General features: G+C 41.0%; 1 protein-coding gene across 4 annotated transcripts in view; it reads right to left on the minus strand.

Annotated features, from left to right (window-relative positions):
• The window catches only part of acvr2aa (activin A receptor type 2Aa), a 70,678-nt gene extending 67,248 nt beyond the window's left edge, over window positions 1-3,430 (minus strand). For all 4 annotated transcript variants that reach the window (XM_017684478.2, XM_017684477.2, XM_017684476.2 and 1 more), the window contains exon 1: window positions 2,077-3,430. In XM_017684478.2, the coding sequence (XP_017539967.1) occupies window positions 2,077-2,131 (55 nt within the window). In that variant the 5' untranslated portion in view covers window positions 2,132-3,430. The remainder of the gene's footprint in view (window positions 1-2,076) is intronic.
• Between the last annotated feature and the right edge of the window lie 16,996 nt (window positions 3,431-20,426).

Raw genomic sequence — 20,426 nt, forward strand, 5'->3', positions numbered from 1 at the left:
AATGACTGTATTATCAGATGCGTTTTTCCTACTCTATCAGTCAAAAGACTGAAAACACTGATCTTAATCTATTCATTTAACTGGTTCAGCTGCGACTCTGGTGCAGAATAGTGAAAAATATATAGGATAAACAAGCACACATATGACATTCCTGCTAAATTAAGTTGTGAACTAAGGACAGTCATACACAAAAGTTCTTCAACAAACCAAAACAGGCCCTCACAAAACACCCTCCAGTCTCCTACATGCATCTCTACTGCTTTTCTTCTGAGGTCCACATGCAAATACGAGCTCTGGTCCAGTCAGTTTGATCAAATGCTTACCCTCCCGTTCTTCTGATAAATGATAAAGATACATTCAATGTCGTCTACCAGCTGAAGCTTTGTGTACAGAGGGGAATTACACGTTACCCATAAAAAATGCAGCAGCAGCGCCGAGAACATTAATTATAGACTAGTTATTATCACATACATTAGAAATCCAACGCTGTTCATATTCATGAATCTTCTCCACTGTTCTCCAGGCCACTGTGAGCTTTACTGGTGGACATTTACCAGCAGTGAAACCCACTAAGAGGTATTTAGATGCAAGCCACTATATATTTTACAAGCGAAGATGACCTCAACATCTTAGAAAAAGCACCACAAAGTATATTACTGGGTTATAACCTTTGGATCATACACAGCTGCAAATAAAACCTGGCCTTACAAAGCTTTTTCAACCAGACATGGTTCATTTAAGCATGAAAAAACCCATGCAGACTTCCAAAGGACAGTGCAATATACAGTTGGTTATAATTTGCGCAACTTTAACCTTTGTAATGTCGATATTGCAGGAGGCTGCAGTTTGCAAATACAACACGAAACTGTTTACTGCATGTTGTGATTCTCCTGAATCACCTCAGACCTTCCAGATCAGTGTCTCTCCCATAGAGAAATCTGATATATATGCTCTTCTATGGCCATATATTATAAAGGGTCAGGCATATGTTTCAAGATATATGTACACGAATGTAAGTATCAAATACTGGACATACATATGCATAAAATGTGGATCATATATACATGGTTGAATACATATATGTCTTCCATATATGCATGTTTTCTACCATATGTAGTTTAACATGCATAACACACATATGTTGCAGTATGTTAATATATGGCTGAAATGTCCCATATAGCCCAATGTCCCATATTTGGAAATGGCCAAATTTCAAATTAGATGGCATATATATGTCCATATGTGACTACCATAAGTTGGATAAAAGAGGAATCTATATATCATCGCTGTCCAATAAAAAAACAGTATCTCCAAAACAGTCCCTTTACAGGAGAGGGCAAAAACACTCTACCTTTCGATGTAAGTCAATGTAAAGAGATTTAGTTCCAAGCATGTCTATTAGTCCCTTCAACATGAATTTTTACACGACGTAAAGGAGAGCTGGTGTGTTGACATGATGTAAAAAAAACTAAAAATCAGCAAAAATGGAGATACATATGGTTTTCACTGGACAGCAACAATAGGCTAATATATGTCATATATATATTCCATATATTGCCACATATCTGATTATCTGTAGCCCTGGTCAAAATAATTCAAACAGCAATTCTCCCTGAAATCACACCAACATATTTCAGTATTTATGTATGGCATATTGCATATCGTACATTCTTTAAAAAGAACGGTTCTTCAAAGGTTCTTTGGCAAAGGGGAGGGTTCTACTTGCAACCATGAGCTCTATACAGAACTATCTGCATGTTTTAATGCTCCTTTAATGGCCTGGCGAAATGGCTCTTCAGACTGACGGGGACTCTAGACGGAACCCTTTAGAAAATGCTTCTATATAGCACCAAAGGGGTTCTTCCATAATTAAGATGTCAAGCTTGTAACAACAGCAGAACCCTTTTTGGTGCTATAACCAAAATATACAAGACATTCTCCGTCAATTTGAAGAATCCTTTCACCATGTAGAGAGCGAAGAGTGTAGCAGTGTACTAGTCGTTTTTCCGTCAGTATCGTGTGCCTCCCACCCCAAAGCGACCCGAGCAACACAAGCGATAATAATAACCGGCTCACCTGAGGAGCAAGAGATGAGGAACACGCCGAATGCAAGTTTTGTAGCTGGACCCATATTTTCTTCCTCTCCTCCTTTCAAATCTGGTATCCTTTTCGTTTATACGACAAGAGGCCAACAGCTGCAGCTTCCAGCGGTTTCCCTTCAAAACGGCCAGTCTTTAACAGAACGACTGCTCACTCGCTTAAAAACCCATGTCAGAGACTCAGTGATGCGTCGATGAAAAGCAAAATACAATCCTTTTAAGTGTTAAACTGGTCTTATATTAAAGTCCCAGCAGCAAAGGATGTGTGGCTAGAGATCCGGACCACAAAAATATAGGAAAAGAGTTCAGTTCAGTAAAAATGAAGAAAACGGTTAAAACAGGTTAATCAAATCTCACAAGAGCAGTTCTGAGTTCACTCAGGCAAAAAAGACTGAAGACCTGTCTGAGGTGAAAAAGCAAAAAAACGGTCAAAGCTCCAGACCCGGCCGTTCAATAACCTCTCCTTCGGTGGCGTTAACGCTAAGTGGGCCACTTCCCATGCCCAGTGATGACAACTGGTCCCTAAAAAGGGTTAAAAATCAGTTTCCAGCGAGAAAAAAATCATTCAAAGATCCAAAGAAAGCGTCCCACACTCTCACTCACTTCAGGGGAAAGTCACCATCCTACAACTACGTGCGGTGTTGAGAGACGAGGGAGGCAGATAACGTGGATAATTTATGTGTACGAGCATTGATGCTTGGCCGAACAGAGAGATTACAGGTTAGATGGCTTGAAAGGATGTGAAAAAACGACCTCGCATTAAATGCCGAGCCACCTTTCCCCTTTTCCCCCGGACTTCGCCGCAGCAATTCGGCTGAAGTTGACAGGGAAAACAAGCTTAACGTGGCTAGCTAACGTGCTATATCCCACATTCCGCTCCAGCTAACCCAGCTCTCTCCCTCTTTTTTTTGGTTCTCCAGAGAACCACAGAGCAATCTCTTTTCTTTCGTCGTCCCCCTCTCAGGAACCCCGAAAGCAAACAGCCGAACGGTTTTGCTTCAAATATCTTAAAATATCGTCGTTGGGAAATTTCGACGGCTTGATAATGTCCTCTTGCCCGGGTCGGCTCCTTCAGCGACGGTTAGCATGGCCAGCTATCCAACGGCAGCAACTTCAACAAGCGAAAGAAAGCAATAAAGAAAGAAAACGTTGTCACGGCGCCGATAACTTCTCTCAATACGATCCTCTCGGTTTATGAAGCTTTCTCGTCTTCATTTGCCTGCTACGATGAATCTCGGGTCAGTTTTAGCCCCCTCCCTCTCCTTCTCCTCCTCCGTCTCTCTACGCTGCCTTCAATAAAGTGCCTCGCACTGTAGGCTCTACTGTATTCAAGATGGCAGACCGGGCGGATTGTTTTTGTTTTTTTTCTGCCCTTCACTCTCTTTTTCCCGCCCATTTCGCGCAGACGTAATGCAAATCGGATGACTGACAGGCCTTCAGTCCAATCAGAGGGGTGAATACCGAAGGCCAGATTTCTCGGTTACCAATCAAAGCGTCCCTCTCCTGAAGGAAGGCGGGGTTGGACGTGTGGAGACGGTGGGCAGTTTAGCCATGGCTAGCTGGAGGGAGGCTGAGCATGAATTCTTACTACAATGTGATGTAACACACTTCAGGGCACCTTAGAGGTCCTACTCAGTGCCAAACATCTCCAAAAAAGACAATATCAGTTTATTCTTTTATATTTACTTTCTAGACAGAAATTCTCCACTATTAGCAATGCTGTACGTTTGGTGGTAGTCAAACCTTGCAGTGTCCTACACTGGGTAATGGTTGTGTTTAGAGCCATGAGTTCTTTATAGAACCATTTTCATGCTCCTTTGCGTGGTGAAAACATTCAGCGGATTGATGGAGAATGCATTGTGTATGGTTCTATATAAAAGTTAATTGAAAATGGTTCTATATAGCACCAAAAAGGCTTCTATTGCTGCAATGCCAAGCGTATAACGATAAAAGAACCAATTTTGGTGCTATATAGAGCCATTTTCAGAAACGTTCTATGTAGAACGATATACAACACATTCTCCATCAAGTTGAAAAACCATTTAACCATGAAACACATGGTTCTATGTTCATGCATCCGTTCCCTTTATTAAAGAGCCTTTGAAGAACCATTTCTTACAAGTATTGCACCAAAAAGAGTCCTTCTATTGTTACCATGTCAAGCTTAAAACAATAGGAGAACCCTTTTTGGTGCTATATAGAGCCATTTTCAGAAACGTTCTAGGTAGAACCATATACAACACATAGTTTCCATCAATCTGAAGAAGCATTTCATCATGTAAAGAACCATTTAAGCATGAAATGGAACTCATGATTATAAATAGAAGCATTCATGTTACTTAAAAACCTTGAAGAACCATTTTTAAGTGTAAATGAAGATTTCCATCTAGATATTTGAATATTTCCCATAATTTGTCTAAGGGTCCCTCTGAAGAAATGAATAGTTTTAAAATCCATAACATGGTACTATGTGCTAAATATCCTTTAGACTTAATATGTCGACCGTAACATTCTTCAAGTCACTGCTTAGCCTGTAAGTCCTAATTTTGAGCTTTGTAGAATCTGTGTGCATCTAAACATCTTATTACTCATGTTAGTCAGTGTCATAATATTTATACACGTGTAATTAATGGTAACACAGAGCTTAACGCACAGCCACTAAAATACAAAAGGGTTCCAGTGTCTCCCTACAGAATTAGTCACAGCCAATTCTATGTGCAAAGTATGACAGCGCCAGTAACAATACCATCAATCTGCGAGGATGAGGCTAGCATGCACCTTCTATGAGAAAAAACATGTATTGTGAACTGCTGGATGCACAATAACATACTCAGAAAATGCTCAGCTCTGTCACACCATCATGATGTTCACATGTTTGGTACTTACAGTAGCTACTGTGCAAAATCCAATAAGTTATTTACTTTCCACTCAAAACAAGCATTAAGTACATGAATTTTCAGCATCAGAAATATATGTACATATATATATATATATATATATATATATATATATATATATATATATATATATAGCTGTTGAAACAAAGACTCGCATCCCCTAAATGGTCACTTTACAGGAGAAGGAAAAAACATACTTTATTTTTAATGTAAGTCAATGGAACCAGATTTTTTTCCAAGTAATTTTGGGTTATTTCCTTTGATCCATTCATCATGACATTTACACCCAATATAAAGAGCAACAGGCATTTTCAAAATATGTCAAAAACTGAAAAACGACAAAAATGGAGATATGAGGTTTTGTTCCGTCAACAGCAATCATTTAATTTCTGATTATATATATATATATATATATATATATATATATATATATATATATGTGTGTGTGTGTGTGTATATATATATATATATATACATATATATATATATATATGTATATGTGTGTGTGTGTGTGTGTGTGTATGTATGTGTGTGTGTGTGTGTGTGTGTGTATATATATATATATATATATATATATATATATATATACATACATATATAGATATATAAATAGATGTAAAATTATCTGCTTGCATGAGAAAAAGAAAAGTCAAAGGAAAATAAGTGAAAAGGCAGGAGTTTCCAAAACGTTCAACATACTATTAAACGTTACAGAGAAAATGGGATGCCTAACAACCACCTGGAAGACCTGGTAGGCACTAAAACTGTCCTCATCAGAAAAACAGCACTGAAAGCTTTCATTTTTGAGAGAGGAACAGTGGATGTCTGAGATGTGGAGTAAAGTTTTATGGGCAGAGAAGTTTTTAATTTAAAAGTTAAAACAGAACAATAAAATTAAAAGCCTGGAAGCGAGAAGGGGTGAGTGGAGTAAATACAACTCAGTGGATTACGGTACAGTTATGTTCCTTGACTAAAGTACTGAAATGTACCCTTGAGGCTACGACCCCAGTGTCAAGAGGGGTCCTGCGACAGTTTAGTACCTTTATTTTTGTATTTATGTTTTACTTTAATACATAGAAATCAATAGAAGCCGTGTATTAAAATTAGCAGACAAATGTCATGTTCAAACATGTTCCTTGAAGACGATGTTTTATGTTTCATTTAGAAAAAATGTGTAATTTTCCTGGAGGTGTTTGGGTTTTTGCATGTTTAGTTGTGCAATTTTTTGTTAAATCTATGTTTCCTGTGTTTTTATCCTGATGTAGAATAATGAAAAAGTTTTTCACAGCACTATTTTTTCATTCCAGCAAAGATGACAAAACGAGAGCCGTCTTTTGAAACCCTGGATGACCAAGATCAATGTATGTCCCCTCCTCAGAGTGCTATATGTATGACTATAGCCTGATGTTGTGGATCAACAGACATAATCCCTTCTGCCTTGCTTAACCAAGTGTTGTCGCTGCTGCAAAAATGCATCGGCGTCCTGCGATCTGAGCCCATGTAATGAGCATGCGACCTTTCCAGCATGTGCTGGCTAGGGCACTTTTAAGGCTAAGGCCATCACACAATGCTATTTTGGCTCGAACAGAGTGGTGACTTTGACAATATCCCTACTAAGCTACTATGAAGGTCAAACACTGATGGGGACTGATATTGTCCCACCACTTTCTCTCCCACTCCTGATATTTAAAACCTTAAATAATGCTGAAGAACGCTCCTTTTTTCCACTCACCTCCCGCCCTTTCTCTCACATTTTCTCTCTCTATCTTTCTTGCTCTGTCCCTTAGTCTCTATCACTCCAGAAAAACTGGATGCCTTTTAGCCAGAGAAATTAGATTAGTGTCACTAAAAGATGAATGCGAGTTCCATAGGTAAAGGGAAAAATAAGGTAGTGCAATTTGTGATTGCCAAGAGCCACCTTGACACAGGAGTCTCTTATCCTCACAAACTAATAATCAATTGCTGGACTATAACAAAAATATGAAAAGTCTGAAGGCATATTTTACATGCTTCGTTAAGGACTAAGGACTTCTAGTGCCTCTGAAACACAATCTTACATAGACTTGCATTCTCCTTTTTTGAGAGATAGCGCCCTTTTAATTCATAGAGTGAAACTGAGCATTTAACAGGGTCATAAGCTGTAATTTGGGCATTAATACGAACACAATACATGCATTTCTTGCATTCATACTGAAATGCAGACTGTGGAATTCAGTCAGAAAGCTTATATTCAAACTCGAATAAGTCTGCGATGTCTCAGGCTTGAAGAATGTAGTTCTTAAAGGTCTTCAGCTCACTGTTGTTACACATTTCACCTCAGAGAAAAGGGATTTTTCTGTCTGGCGAAGCAATTTTAGAAATCGGATGACTTGGATAACTTTGTGCACCTCTTTTAGAGCTGTTCTACTGGCTAAATTAGAAGGTAACAGTATACAGTCTTTTTCCAGTTAAACTCAGCTTGTAGACTCTAAAGTTCACCCAACTCAAGCTTCTTAGTTTGGTCAAAAGTTGTCCTACCTCTCTGGTTCTGCATCTCAGTTTCTTCACTAACTGGGACTCCTTCAGGCATTTAGACCTATTGGGCTTCCAGATATGGACTGCTATGGCTTTGCTGGGCTCCTCTTGGGTACCTACTTATAGATGGCTGTGGCATCACTGGGGTTCAATCTCACAACCTCCTGTTGGGATGAAAGCTTAGTCCATTGCACCCCTTGGGAACCCTTGTCTTTGTGCACATAAATGTTTAATGCACTGTAAAAAAAATGTTTGTTTTTTACTTTCAAATATATGGTCACATGTGGTGCAACTATCTAATAATTCATTTCAACCTCAGGAGGTTGTGAGTTTGAACCCCAGTGATACCACAGCCATTCGTAAGTAGGTACCCAAGAGGAGAACATGTCTAATGGGATTAATTGTGTGATTCTCCAGGGTGTATTTTGGTTTGTCCATCTGATTCTTCATGACCAAATCGTAAGGCAAATTATTCTGCATGAAAATGATAACTGTATGAAATAGTAAATTTTCATTTTATTTATTTATTTTTGTAAAAGCTCCCCTCCAATTAACAGAACATGTGTTTTATGAGTACACATATTGCTATATGCTTACAATTTACTGCTGAAGGCCAAAAATCTTAGATACTCTTTGTATTATTTTATAAAAATAATTTTTCCAGAGCAGACTTACTGAAGAGATGCCATCTGTTTATTGTTTATAGCCCAGATTTGTAGAAAAATGGGTCGACTTTCAGTAGTTAAAAAAAAAAAGTTCAGCTTCTTTTATTATAAAGGTTTAAAATGACATCACCATCTATTTAACTGGAAAGACAGGTACAGATACAGCTCTCATATGACACTCACTTTTTGAATGTAGCTTGTGAAATATGAAAGTTTTGTAGACCATTGATGGTCTCACGAGTTGAAGAGGTAACAAAAAAACTAATTCTGTATTATTTTCCTCTCTGAAAAGCAGAACTAAAACATTGAGAGAACTTTTGACTAAACTAAGCTGGAGTTGGTGAGAAAAAATGTTACCGTGTACGTTTAAGTTGAACTGGCATTCGTTTTTAACAGTGAATGCCCAGATTTTCAATGGTGTATTTTTCTTATCTTGCCCTAGGTGTGGATTAGGGCTATTAGAATTACCAATTTAAACTGCATTAGCAATGTGAAGGACACTAGTGTATTTACTCAGCAAACTGCCTACAGAAAGCACTGAGATTGTTTCACCACTAAATAATGGTAAAACATGTTGTCATAGGGTCATCGGGCGGCATTCTGCACATTCCTTGCATCGTTCCTCTCCTTGAGCTTTTTAACTTTTAATCAAAGTGCTGAAAGTGCCACAGCTTATCTCGGGCCAAATTTTAAAGCGGAGCACGTCAGGAGTAGGAGGGCTGTATCTGTCCAAGAGTCACCCTGTAACGCCTTTGAATGTGTAGCCAAGTAACGCAGCCTGTCAAAGCCGTAGATTTGATTTGAGGAGTCTACTCACTCCCAAACACAAACAAAAAAATTAATGCTGTTTTCTACATATGTACATACTTTTATGGAAACCATGGCTACCAAGTAGTAGGTCTGCACAGTGACATCAAATGTAATGTTTGATATGATGATGATACTAGAAGTGATAAATTATTAATAAAATAGCAGAATTTTCTCCTAATGGCAAAAAACTGAAAAGTTCTAACAAAATTATAAAACCATTTACTTTTTATTTAACTGTGTAAAATTGAAATACCACAAGCAGAGAATTTATAGCTTGCCAAATGTGAATTTCATGAGTCTAAAACCAGTCAGAATTCCCTCAGTGGGTTTTGCAGTTAGGGAACAAATATGAATAAATATTAGTCTTTCATTTTTAACAATTGAATTATTACAGATTTAATTCTTTAATAAGCTCCTTATGATGATTCAGGTTTGTTGTAACACTAGTCATTATTGCTTCATAAATTTTGAGTCATTTTAACTAATAATAGTCATTATATTTTAACATTCACCTAGCAATGCTGTGTCTACAAGGCTTTTACTCCTAGCATAGCCATTGAAATGGGTGTAGCAAACCCACTGAAATGGAGGCTGTGTTTCCTCTGAAATGGGTATAGTATATCTATGGAAGTGAGTATAGTAGCTGTATTTGTATATCAGTATAAAAATTTGACACATTTTTAATCATAGAGTCACTGAATTTCTATAATTGGGACAATAATGTAGTAAAGAGTAGAACTGCACAATCCACAATAAGAGTAGAACTGTACTAGACATTGTTACTCCAAGTGTAACCATGGAGAGGGGTGTAGCGCATCCATTGACTTGGGTGCAAAGTAACAATGGAAATACATGTAGAGTAACAAGGGAATGGGTGTAGCATATCTAAGGAAAGGAGAGCAGTATTACAATGGAAATGAGTGTAGAATAACCATGAAAATGGGAGAACAGTAACCATAGAAATTGGCGTAGTGAAACAATGGAAATGGGTGTAGCCAAACAATGGAAATGGGTGTAGGGAAACAGTGGAAATGGGTGTAGCGAAACAATAGAAATGGGTGTAATGAAACAATGGAAATGGGAGTAGCAAAACAATGGAAATGTGTGTAGCGAAACAATGGAAATGGCTGTAGTGAAACAATGGAAATGGGTGTAGCGCATCCTTTGAAATTGGTGCAGCATATAAATGGAAATGTGTATAGTAATCAATGAAAAAGAGGGTAGCAAACAATAGAAATGGGTGTAGAGTAACTAGGGAAATGAGTAAAGCTCACTGATCCGCATATCAGTGGTGTAGCTCTACTTCAGGTGGAGTTTTATTCATCGACTCATTCAGTTTCAGAATTCAGTCTGTATTAATTGAATTACAAAAGCTGGGCAGTCAGAGTGGCTCTATTTAGCCATTTCTTTAGGGAGGGCAGTCAAAACTATGCCAATGTGACCTGTGATGCCTTTTCTACTACCAACTGACCTATCCACTGAACAAATGTCTGGACGCGAAAAGACAAGAAACCAGCAATACAATTAAACATTTACATGGATCTTCTCTGCCGTCAGACTAAATGGCTTAAGGATTCTTTCAAGGATGAGATCTGTTTGAAAGGTGAGGCGGTTACAGAGATGAGGTCAACTACAACATGACCCCCACCTGAAAAATGAGCTCTTTGCTTCTGAGGCCTGTTCTCACTCTGCCAACCTCCTCCAGTACATCAGGCAAGAACCAGCAAATTATTTAAATCCTGATCTTTAAAAGCATATTAAAATGCTGAATCAATAACCAACCAACATCATGACTGACCCCATCTGTTCTTCTGTTTAATTCTTTCGTTTTATGACAAAAATACTGTGAAAACAATTATCCCTCAAATATGAAGTCAAGTCTCATTACCTTTGCAACTACATTTATGCATGGGACTATGTCATGTAGAAATTTGAGTTATTTTTCCCCTTTTGCTGTACGTTCATGTAAATCTAAAGACTTAATTAAGTAATTATATATTAATTGCATTCTGTATTGACAGGTTTGAGCATTTCTATTTCAAGGATTCAAGGATTCAAGGAGATTTTATTGTCATTCGCATCACATGGTACATGAGGTGGAACGAAATTAAGATCTCATGGTCCAGTTTACACCCAAGAGCTGTTATTAAAATAGATAAATAAATAGAAGTACACAAGAGAGGGAGAGTAGGAAGTTAGCAGCAATATGAAGTCCAGAGTGCAAGTTTGCTATAGCAGCATGATATTGACTTAGAGCAGTGGATAAAGTGTCTAGATAAAGTGTCTCAGTGCGGTTTAAAGTGACAGTGCCTGTAACAGTACTTGTTCTTGTAAGTGTCAGTTGGAATTTAGGAGCCTTACAGCTTCTGGTATGAAGCTGTTTCTGAGTCTGGTTGTTTTGCACTTGATGCTCCGCAGCCTCCTGCCTGAGGGGAGCGGGACAAAAAGTGCATGTGCTGGGTGGGTGGGATCCTTCCTGATGCAGGTAGCCCTTTTCCTGCATCTGGAGGTGTAAATGTCTGTGGTGCTGGGGAGGCTGACTCCAGCAATCCTCTGTGCAGCCTTCACCACCCTCTGCAGTGCTTTCCTATCTGCAGCAGAGCAGCTTCCATGCCACACGTTGATGCTGGAGCACACGACGCTCTCCACCACACATCTGTAGAAGGAGGTGAGGACTGCCCTCCCGAGTCCAGCTCGTCTCAGCCTCCTGAGGAAGTAGAGCCGCTGATGTGCCTTCCTGACCAGAGTGGAAGTGTTGTTGCTCCAGGTGAGGTTGCTGCTCAGGTGCACACCCAAGTACCTGTAGCTGTCGACCACTTCTACCTCAGAACCTCCAATGTGCAGAGGGAGGTGGTCATGATGGCCCCTTCTGAAGTCCACAATCATCTCCTTCGTCTTCTTTACGTTGATGCAGAGGTTGTTTTCTCTGCACCAACCCTCCAGGTGTTCCACCTCCTGCCTGTAGTTGGACTCATCTCTGTTTGTGATGCATCCAACCACTGCTGTGTCGTCCGCAAACTTCACCATATGACAGCCTGGATGGATAGGTGAGCAGTCATATGTAAGCAGTGTAAACAGGAGGGGGCTCAACACACAGCCCTGAGGGGAGCCAGTGCTGAGGGTTATGGTGGGGGAGGAGATGTTGTGGATCCTCACAGACTGCGGCCTGTTGGTCAGGAAGTCTAGGACCCAGTTGCACATGGAAGAGCTCAGTCCAAGTGAGGAGAGTTTTGTTATCAGGGTCTGAGGAATCATGGTGTTGAAAGCAGATGTGAAGTCCACAAAGAGCATACGAACATAGGAATCCTTCTGCTCCAGGTGGGTGAGGGCAGTGTGGACCACAGAGGAGATGGCATCCTCTGTGGATCGATTCCTCCTGTACGCATACTGGTGTGGATCCACAGTGACGTTGATGGTGGCTTTGATGTGGGTCTGAACCAGTCTTTCAAAGCACTTTGTTACTATCGGCGTGAGGGCCACTGGCCGGTAGTCATTTAGACCCGTCACTGCAGAGCTCTTGGGGACCGGGATGATGGTGGCAGTCTTCATGCAAGAGGGGACTGCTGCCTGGATGAGGGAGGCGTTAAAGATGTCCGCCAGGACATCCGAGAGCTGGTCGGTCTCTCAGCAGTCTCTTAGCACCCTTCCGGGGATGTTGTCCGGGCCAGCAGCTTTCCGGGGGTTGATCCTCCTCAGCGTCCTTCTTACTTCTGCTGGTGTCATGCTGAGGGGCTCCTCTCCTGGTGAGTGTGTGAGTTTGGTGCTGGGGGGGGTGTCAGGGTTCTCAAAGCGGGCGTAGAACTTGTTGAGGGCCTCAGGCAGGGATGGGTCTTTGGAGCTTTGTGCAACGTTGGATTTGTAGTCCGTGATGCACTTGATGCCCCTCCACATACTCTGTGGATCCTGGGAGGAAAAGTGTCCCTGGATTTTCAGAGCATATGCTGCTTTTGCCCTCTTGACTCCAACAGTCAGCTCTCTTCTAGCCCTCCTGAGTTCACCTGAGTCCCCAGACCTGAAGGCAGCATCCCTGGCTTTCAGCAGAGAACGCACCTCTGCGTTCAGCCAGGGTTTCTGGTTCGGGTAGCAAGTCACAGTCTTGGTGGTAGTGACATCCTCCGTGCACTTGCTGATGTACCCGAGAACAGCAGATGTGTACTCCTCCAGGTCCAGCTCCCCCTCACACTCAGCAGCCTCCCTGAAGACCTGCCAGTCTGTGCAGCCGAAGCAGTCCTGCAGCACAGCGTCGCGGTCACTGGGCCATACAGTGATGGTCTTCTGTGTGGGTTTGGAGCGACGCAGTGGGGGGTGGTATGCAGGGGCCAGCATGATTGAGATGTGGTCGGAGAGCCCGAGGTGGGGGCGGGGGAAGGCTCTGTACGCATCCCTCACGTTGGTGTAAACACGGTCCAGCGTGTTATTACCTCGCGTTGGGATGTTGACGTGTTGGTAAAACCTCGGCAGGGTGTTCTTCAGTTCTACGTGGTTAAAATCCCCCGCTACCACGTAGAACGCCTCCGGATGCTTGTTCTGAAGCGAGCTGATGTTGTCATAAAGCTCCTTCAGCGCGTTGTTAGCATTAGCATCCGGTGCTATGTAAACAGCAATCAAAAACACCGCCGAATACACACGAGGCAGATAGTGAGGCCGACACTTCACAGTCAGCTGTTCTGTCGCCTCGGAGCAGTGGCTGTTTACCAACACGCAGTTTGTGCACCAACCAATTTGTTCTTCTTGTTGCTTAAAACTTTAGCTTTGGCACGTGAGAAGAAAGGCCTTGTTCATTAACAAGCAAACAAAGTTAACCTATTTCACTGTTTATATATTAATTGCTATGATTTTCCTCATTATCTTTTGATTTGATTGGTTTATAGCTGCCTTAAAAAGACAGTCTATCACTATAAATACGCAGTCAAGTCTCATTGCCTTTGCAGCTACATTGCATATGATGAAGGGCGTGTAGTGAATGGTAAAGTAAAGAGGAATGTTGTGTATAAGGTCATCTTCATAGCTCCACTAAGCAGGAATGCTGTTACACAGCTGAAAAAGAGAAAAAGTCAGAATGTATGTCCCGGACTCTCCTGTAGAGGTTGGAGTTTGTGGAAATGACCAGTCAGACGTCACAATAAAAAAAGTGCAGAGAAAATCTGGGGTGGGGGTAAGGGGGGGTCTTATTAGGGAGGGACCAAACTAAGTTTCAAAACCAGTCCAACTGAGGGGTGTAGCCTTCTGTCCATCTCAGTTAAATAGAGCAAGACAGTGTCGTTAAGACATTTACCTCTGAAGTTCTGAACTGTTTTACAGTGAAAATCTGCCATCAGGGCTGTTATCAAACAGTTATGATCTGATGGTGCACTCAATAATCAGCGTATCTCACAAGCAAGTAGATCCTGCTCAAAACCTTAACTTTGTTCTTGGTTGTGTTGCTTCTGAAAGCAGCTGACATTGGCTTTCTATGTCAGAAAATGTTAGAAAGCACCCAAATCAATCCCTACATCATTGTTTTATTTTATTTTTTGTTTTGCTGTACGTGGAATAGTATAACATACTGTGGCTTGTTTGGAAACTATTTATCCTGTTAGTTTTGGGGTGATTGTTCTACAGCATTTAGTCAGTGGGTTTCCTACAAAAAATCTTATTGTAAGGTTTAGTTAGCCTGGTGGCTGTGAGTTTATGTGTGAAACAGGAAGAACTGGAGTGAGAGCTGAGCACTGAGAGTCAGATGTTTGGACTATAGCGAACTGTTCTTATGTATGGCATGACTGCGTCTAACTTCAGCCTGTTAATAAAGCACAACTTACACATAAGTAGTGTTGTCTCCAATAGCAGTGAACTACATTTGGTGTCAGAAGTGGGATACTACAAACTGAAAGACAATCATCAAAGTAAAAAGGGCTGAACCAAAGATTGCAGACAAAGGTGCAGCATTGCGACGACAGGCCACAAAGACAATGGTAGCGTGCCAAGGACTGACGGCAGAGCCTGGTGGAGAATGATGAAAGAAGTGGCAGGGAGTGCTCCTGGACGAGGGCAACGAGGACACCTGGGCAGTGGCCGGCCACACGGACCTGCTGCCGAAGCTGAGTGGCAGCCTGGGAGACATGGCATCTCTGTTTTGGTCCTGTGGGGGTCCTGACCACTGAACGAGACCAGGATGAAAGGAGGCTAAAAAGTATCAGAGAAACAGATGGGCTACAGTCTGTAACTGTAGATCTACAAAGTGCACCTCTGGATAAGAGCGTCTGCCAAATGCTGTAAATGTAAAATGTAAAATGTAAATGTATTTAGTAAGTGCAATCATATGGACAGATATAGATACATATACAGATATATAGAGACATAGATACATTCCCAGTAAAGTGCTCAGTGAGTGTATACATACATACACACACACACACACACACATTTATATATACACAACCCCAATTCCAATGAAGTTGTGACGTTGTGTAAAACATAAATAAAAACAGAATACGATGATTTGCAAATCCTTTTCAACCTACATTCGATTGAATACACTACAAAGACACAATATTTAATGTTCAAACAGATGAACTTTATTGTTTTTTGCAAATATTCACTCATATTGAATTTGATGCCTGCAACACATTCCAGAAGTTGGGACAGGGGCAACAAAAGACTGGGAAAGTTGAGGAATGCTCAAAAAACACCTATTTAGAACATTCCACAGGTGAGCAGGTTAATTGGAAGCAGCTGAGTGTCATGATTGGGTATAAAGTGTGTCCTCCGGGCTAAAAAGGAAAAGGACAGTCCGGATTGTTATCAGCACAAAGTTCAAAAGCCAGCATCTCTGAAGGTGTGGGGGTGTGTTAGTGCCCATGGCATGGGTAACTTGCACGTCTGTGAAGGCCCCATTAATGCTGAAAGGTACATACAGGTTTTGGAGCAACATATGCTGCCATCCAAGCAACGTCTTTTTCAGGGACGTCCTGCTTATTTCAGCAAGACAATGCCAAGCCACATTCTGCACGTGTTACAACAGCGTGGCTTCATAGTAAAAGAGTGCGGGTACTAGACTGGCCTGCCTGCAGTCCAGACCTGTCTCCCATTGAAAATGTGTGGCGCATTATGAAGCTCAAAATACGACAACGGAGACCCCGGACTGTTGAGCAACTGAAGGTGTGCATCAAGCAAGAATGGGAAAGAATTCCACCTACAAAGCTTCAACAATTAGTGTCCTCAGTTCCCAAACGCTTACTGACTGTTGTTAAAAGGAAAGATGATGTAACACAGTGGTAAACATGCCCCTGTCCCAACTTCTTTGGAACATGTTGCAGGCATCAAATTCGAAATGAGTGAATATTTGCAAAAAACAATAACGTTTATCTGTTTGAACATTAAATATCTTGTCTTTGTGGTCTTTGTGGTGTATTCAATTGAATATAGGTTGAAAAGGATTTGCAAATCATCGTATTCTGTTTTAATTTATGTTTTACACAACGTCCAAATTTCATTGGAATTGGGGTTGTGTATATATAAATGTGTGTGTGTGTGTGTGTGTGTGTGTGTGTGTATATATATATATATATATATATATATATATATATATATATATATATATATATATATATACACACATTATATGCGCCTTTGATTTCAGCATCTTGGGTGTGGGTGAATAGATAGTGTGAAGATGAATAAAAAGCTGACATGAGAGGACTGACGTAACCCTGGAGCTTTTTTAAGCTGCCATGTGAGCCAGAAGCTTACTGTAGTCAAACACAGAGGCCTTAGCTGTGTCTCTGCAGCAGTGAGAGAGAGTACAGGTGAATGGGGATTACCTGAGCGACCTGGGGGGGAAATGACACACGGGAGCAGCTGTAATCTCTGTAATGTTACACACCGTGTGGGAGTGTGAGAGAGAAAGGCAGTCACAGAAAGAGGGAAACTGTACGCGTAGTGCTCTAGCTATGATCTTATGGCCCCTGGTGCAAATAAATGATGTCTGTAAATGCAAATTCTTTCAATGAATGAAAAAACGACAACGTAATTAGAAGAGTTCCTTAACTCCAACGTTCTCAGGAAGCATGCAAAGATCTATGAATACGCAAGATCATGCAAACTGTAAATGCCCCTTTCTACCCTGTTTCTTAACCCCACCCTTCCTCCAATGCCCAATATGCTTTCTCTTTGTTTGGACGAACAAGTTGGAGGACGAACAAAAAAGTTCCTACTGTATCTTTAAAAATCAGAAAGATTCTGTCTTTCTTTCCAAAGTCTTTTTCGATTTCACTCACTCTGGTTTGAGCCTTTATCCTCTAAAGTTGCAGCATCAGTTAGGCAGAATGAAGCGGCCTAGTTGTGTGTAAAGCTGTTTAGACCTTCTTGCTAAGTTAGCATTTGGTGCTAACAAGAAAGTCAATTAAAAGTAGCTTAAGCTAACAGCTCTGCACACACAAACACAGGCTTACTTGCTAAGATTTGAATCTTTATTCTCTAAACATGCAGCAGCGAGGCTTAAGTGAGCAGAATGTGCTCATTAAGTGAATGAACCTATGTTCTTGTCTAAAGAGGACGCCTGGGCGGAGACCGGCCACATGGACCCTCTTGCTAAGCTAATGCTAGCTTCTAGTGCTTGTGTCTAGCTGCACGGTTGCTGGACTACTGCGTTCGACCTCAGTGGTGTTGCTATGGGGTGTAAGTGTCCTTAAGGAGAGCTCATGTTGCTTCCTGCATGTCTCGTCCCCGTTTGGGACTCTGGCGAGTGCTGGCCTAAGGCTCCCTGTGCGCTCCTATCTTTGTCCACTCATTAGCATGTTTTAGTATACTGGGCCATGATATGTCCAAGCTCATTTGTTATGTGCGAAGCTAAGCTGCTACCCTATACCAGTCACTTTTGTGGATGTACAGAGAAATTCTGTGTTTTCTATGGTAAATTGTGAACATATTTGAAACAGATATCAGCCTATATATTACGGCATCTTAGAGGAGCAGACCATTTAAAAATGCATGCTTAAGTGCAAGATGTGTTTTTGCAAAATGAAGTTTTTAAGATTTTAGAGTGATAAATAATGTACCATGTTGAAGGATCTGTTTGAAAGTAGTTACCATGGATGAGCAGCATTATGCATAAGTGGGAGATAAACACACATCAGTGCTGTATATGTTTAGTTGATGGAAGCCCATTGGTGAGGTAAGTATTGTGCAAAAGTCAAAGAACATGCCTTTGTTTATTTACTTTCCAGTCAAAATAGCCATTACATGCAAAGAGCCCTTAAAGCCTTTTCACATAAAACTCTGAATAATACTTTTACTGGTCCTGTTCAGGTTTTGCATCAGTAACACATAATGCATTTTATCAGGATGCATGCGTTCATCTGCTCCAATCAACAGAGTGGCGCAGCGGAAAGGGCTGGACTCATAACCAAGAGGTTGCTGGGTCGAAACCATCCTTGGGGGCAGTCGTGGGCTGGAGGTTAGGGAACCAGCCTTGTTCAATGACCTGAGCTGACAGCACATGACTGAGGTGCCCTCGAGCAAGGCACCTAACCCCCAACTGCTCCTTGGGCACTGCGGATAGGGCTGCCCACCACTCCGGGCAAGTGTGCTTACTGCCCCCCAGTGTGTGTCTTCACTAATGTGTATGTGGTTTTTCACTGCATGGATGGGTTAGATTGCGGAGGTGAAATTTGTGGGACTAATAAGAATCTCTTAATTAATCTTAATCATACTATCCATGAAATTCCCAGTAAACAGAGATGTGATGTCATGTAGATGAACAGCCAACAGCTCCTTCATTCTTCAATCATGTACAAAATTTACTCCTGTGGTGTTTTCAGTCATGAAACTGAATTATTATGATAATTATTCAGGTATGGTTCTCAGTCACATGCTGAAAGGTTGCTGTAAGAACTTTTGACTCTGGCTTGCATTTAAACTGAACACCTTCCCACTTAATTATCAAATTCATCAGGAAAAACATGTGAACAGAGCTTTACATTCACATAACATAACTACCCAAACACACCACAGCTGCCTCAATGCACAGAGAAAACGTACAGAGAAAATGGGATTCCTAACTTCCTAACAACCACCTGGAAGACCTAGTAGACACCAAAACTGTCCCTTTGGGGGACAGTTACTTTGGGTCTGAAAGGATGCATGGTGGTCAGGAAGCACTTACTGAGAAAAAGAAAAGAATAACGTTTGCAGAAGAATCCCAAAACTGGACATCTGAGATGTGGAGTGAGGTGGCGGCACAGTGGCGTGGTGGGTAGCACTGTCGCCTCACAGCAAGGAGGGCCTGGGTTCGATTCCGCGACCGGCGTCCTCTCTGTGTGGAGTTTGCATGTTCTCCCCGTGTCTGCGTGGGTTTCCTCCCACAGTCCAAAAAGACATGCAGATAGGCCATTTGTGTAAAAATGATCAAATTGTAAGTCGCTCTGGATAAGAGTGTCAGCCAAATGCTTGTAATGTAATGTTTTATGAGGCACGATTAGTCTAAATTTGCAATTAGTTAGTTAAGTTGTATTTTGGGACACAGTAAATGCAACAAACTTCTAAGACTGAACACTGGAAGTGTGGAAAAATATCCCTGTAGATTTCTTTGAAAAGCTAAAAGTGAGTCTCCTGAAAAGAACAGAAGCTATAATTAAAGGTTAGATTTTTGCTAATAATTTGGCTAAGCTTCAAATAAAAGCTCAAAAGTGTAAGAAAATAAGAACAGTCCCTTCAGCTCATTTTGCTCATGATTACCAGGGGTGGCAAAAATTGTAGAGGGCACTGTATTTGACCACTGACCAAAATGATATACACTCCCACGACTCTAAAAATGTCGGGGATCAGTTGCCCTAGCTGTACATAAGTACAGACACAAGCTAGCAATAATGTTAGTGTTTACTAAGTTGAGGTCAACACAAATAAATCAAGACTGCACCACCAGTGGACTAGCCTACTGGAGATAGGCCTTGAGTTTGGGCATAAATGTCAAAGCTCAGTCAAAATTGATGAATAAAAGCACCTCTACGATAATGCTCAGTACTAGCACACCTATGGGAGTCTAATAATATGTTAGCACTTAACTAACAGTGGGTCACATGAGCATTTTTGAGCAATTGTAGATTAAACAGAAAGATTTCAATCATGTAGAAAACATTCAATGTTTTATTAGAAGTTTGAAGTTTGACATTAGCATGTATTTTACATTTTAGAGTGACTGCTCATACCACTCATACCAAGTTAGCAATGAATCTAGAACTTCCAGAAGTCCTAGACAGAGGTTTTTCCAAGGAAATTGGTCACATTCATTGTAAATCAACAAAGTGATTGGTTTTAAACAATAGAACAGCTCGCTTGACAGTTTCTGTCTAGATACTATGGAGAAAAAAACGATTGGATTTTTTTCCCATTGGGTGTTTAAGCCTTTTGTGTCCAACCAAAACTTTGCAATGGTACAAAAGTGTTAGTACAATGCTTGCAGAGTT

Source organism: Pygocentrus nattereri, chromosome 6 (genome assembly GCF_015220715.1).
Source record: "Pygocentrus nattereri isolate fPygNat1 chromosome 6, fPygNat1.pri, whole genome shotgun sequence".
Taxonomy (NCBI): Eukaryota; Metazoa; Chordata; class Actinopteri; order Characiformes; family Serrasalmidae; genus Pygocentrus; species Pygocentrus nattereri.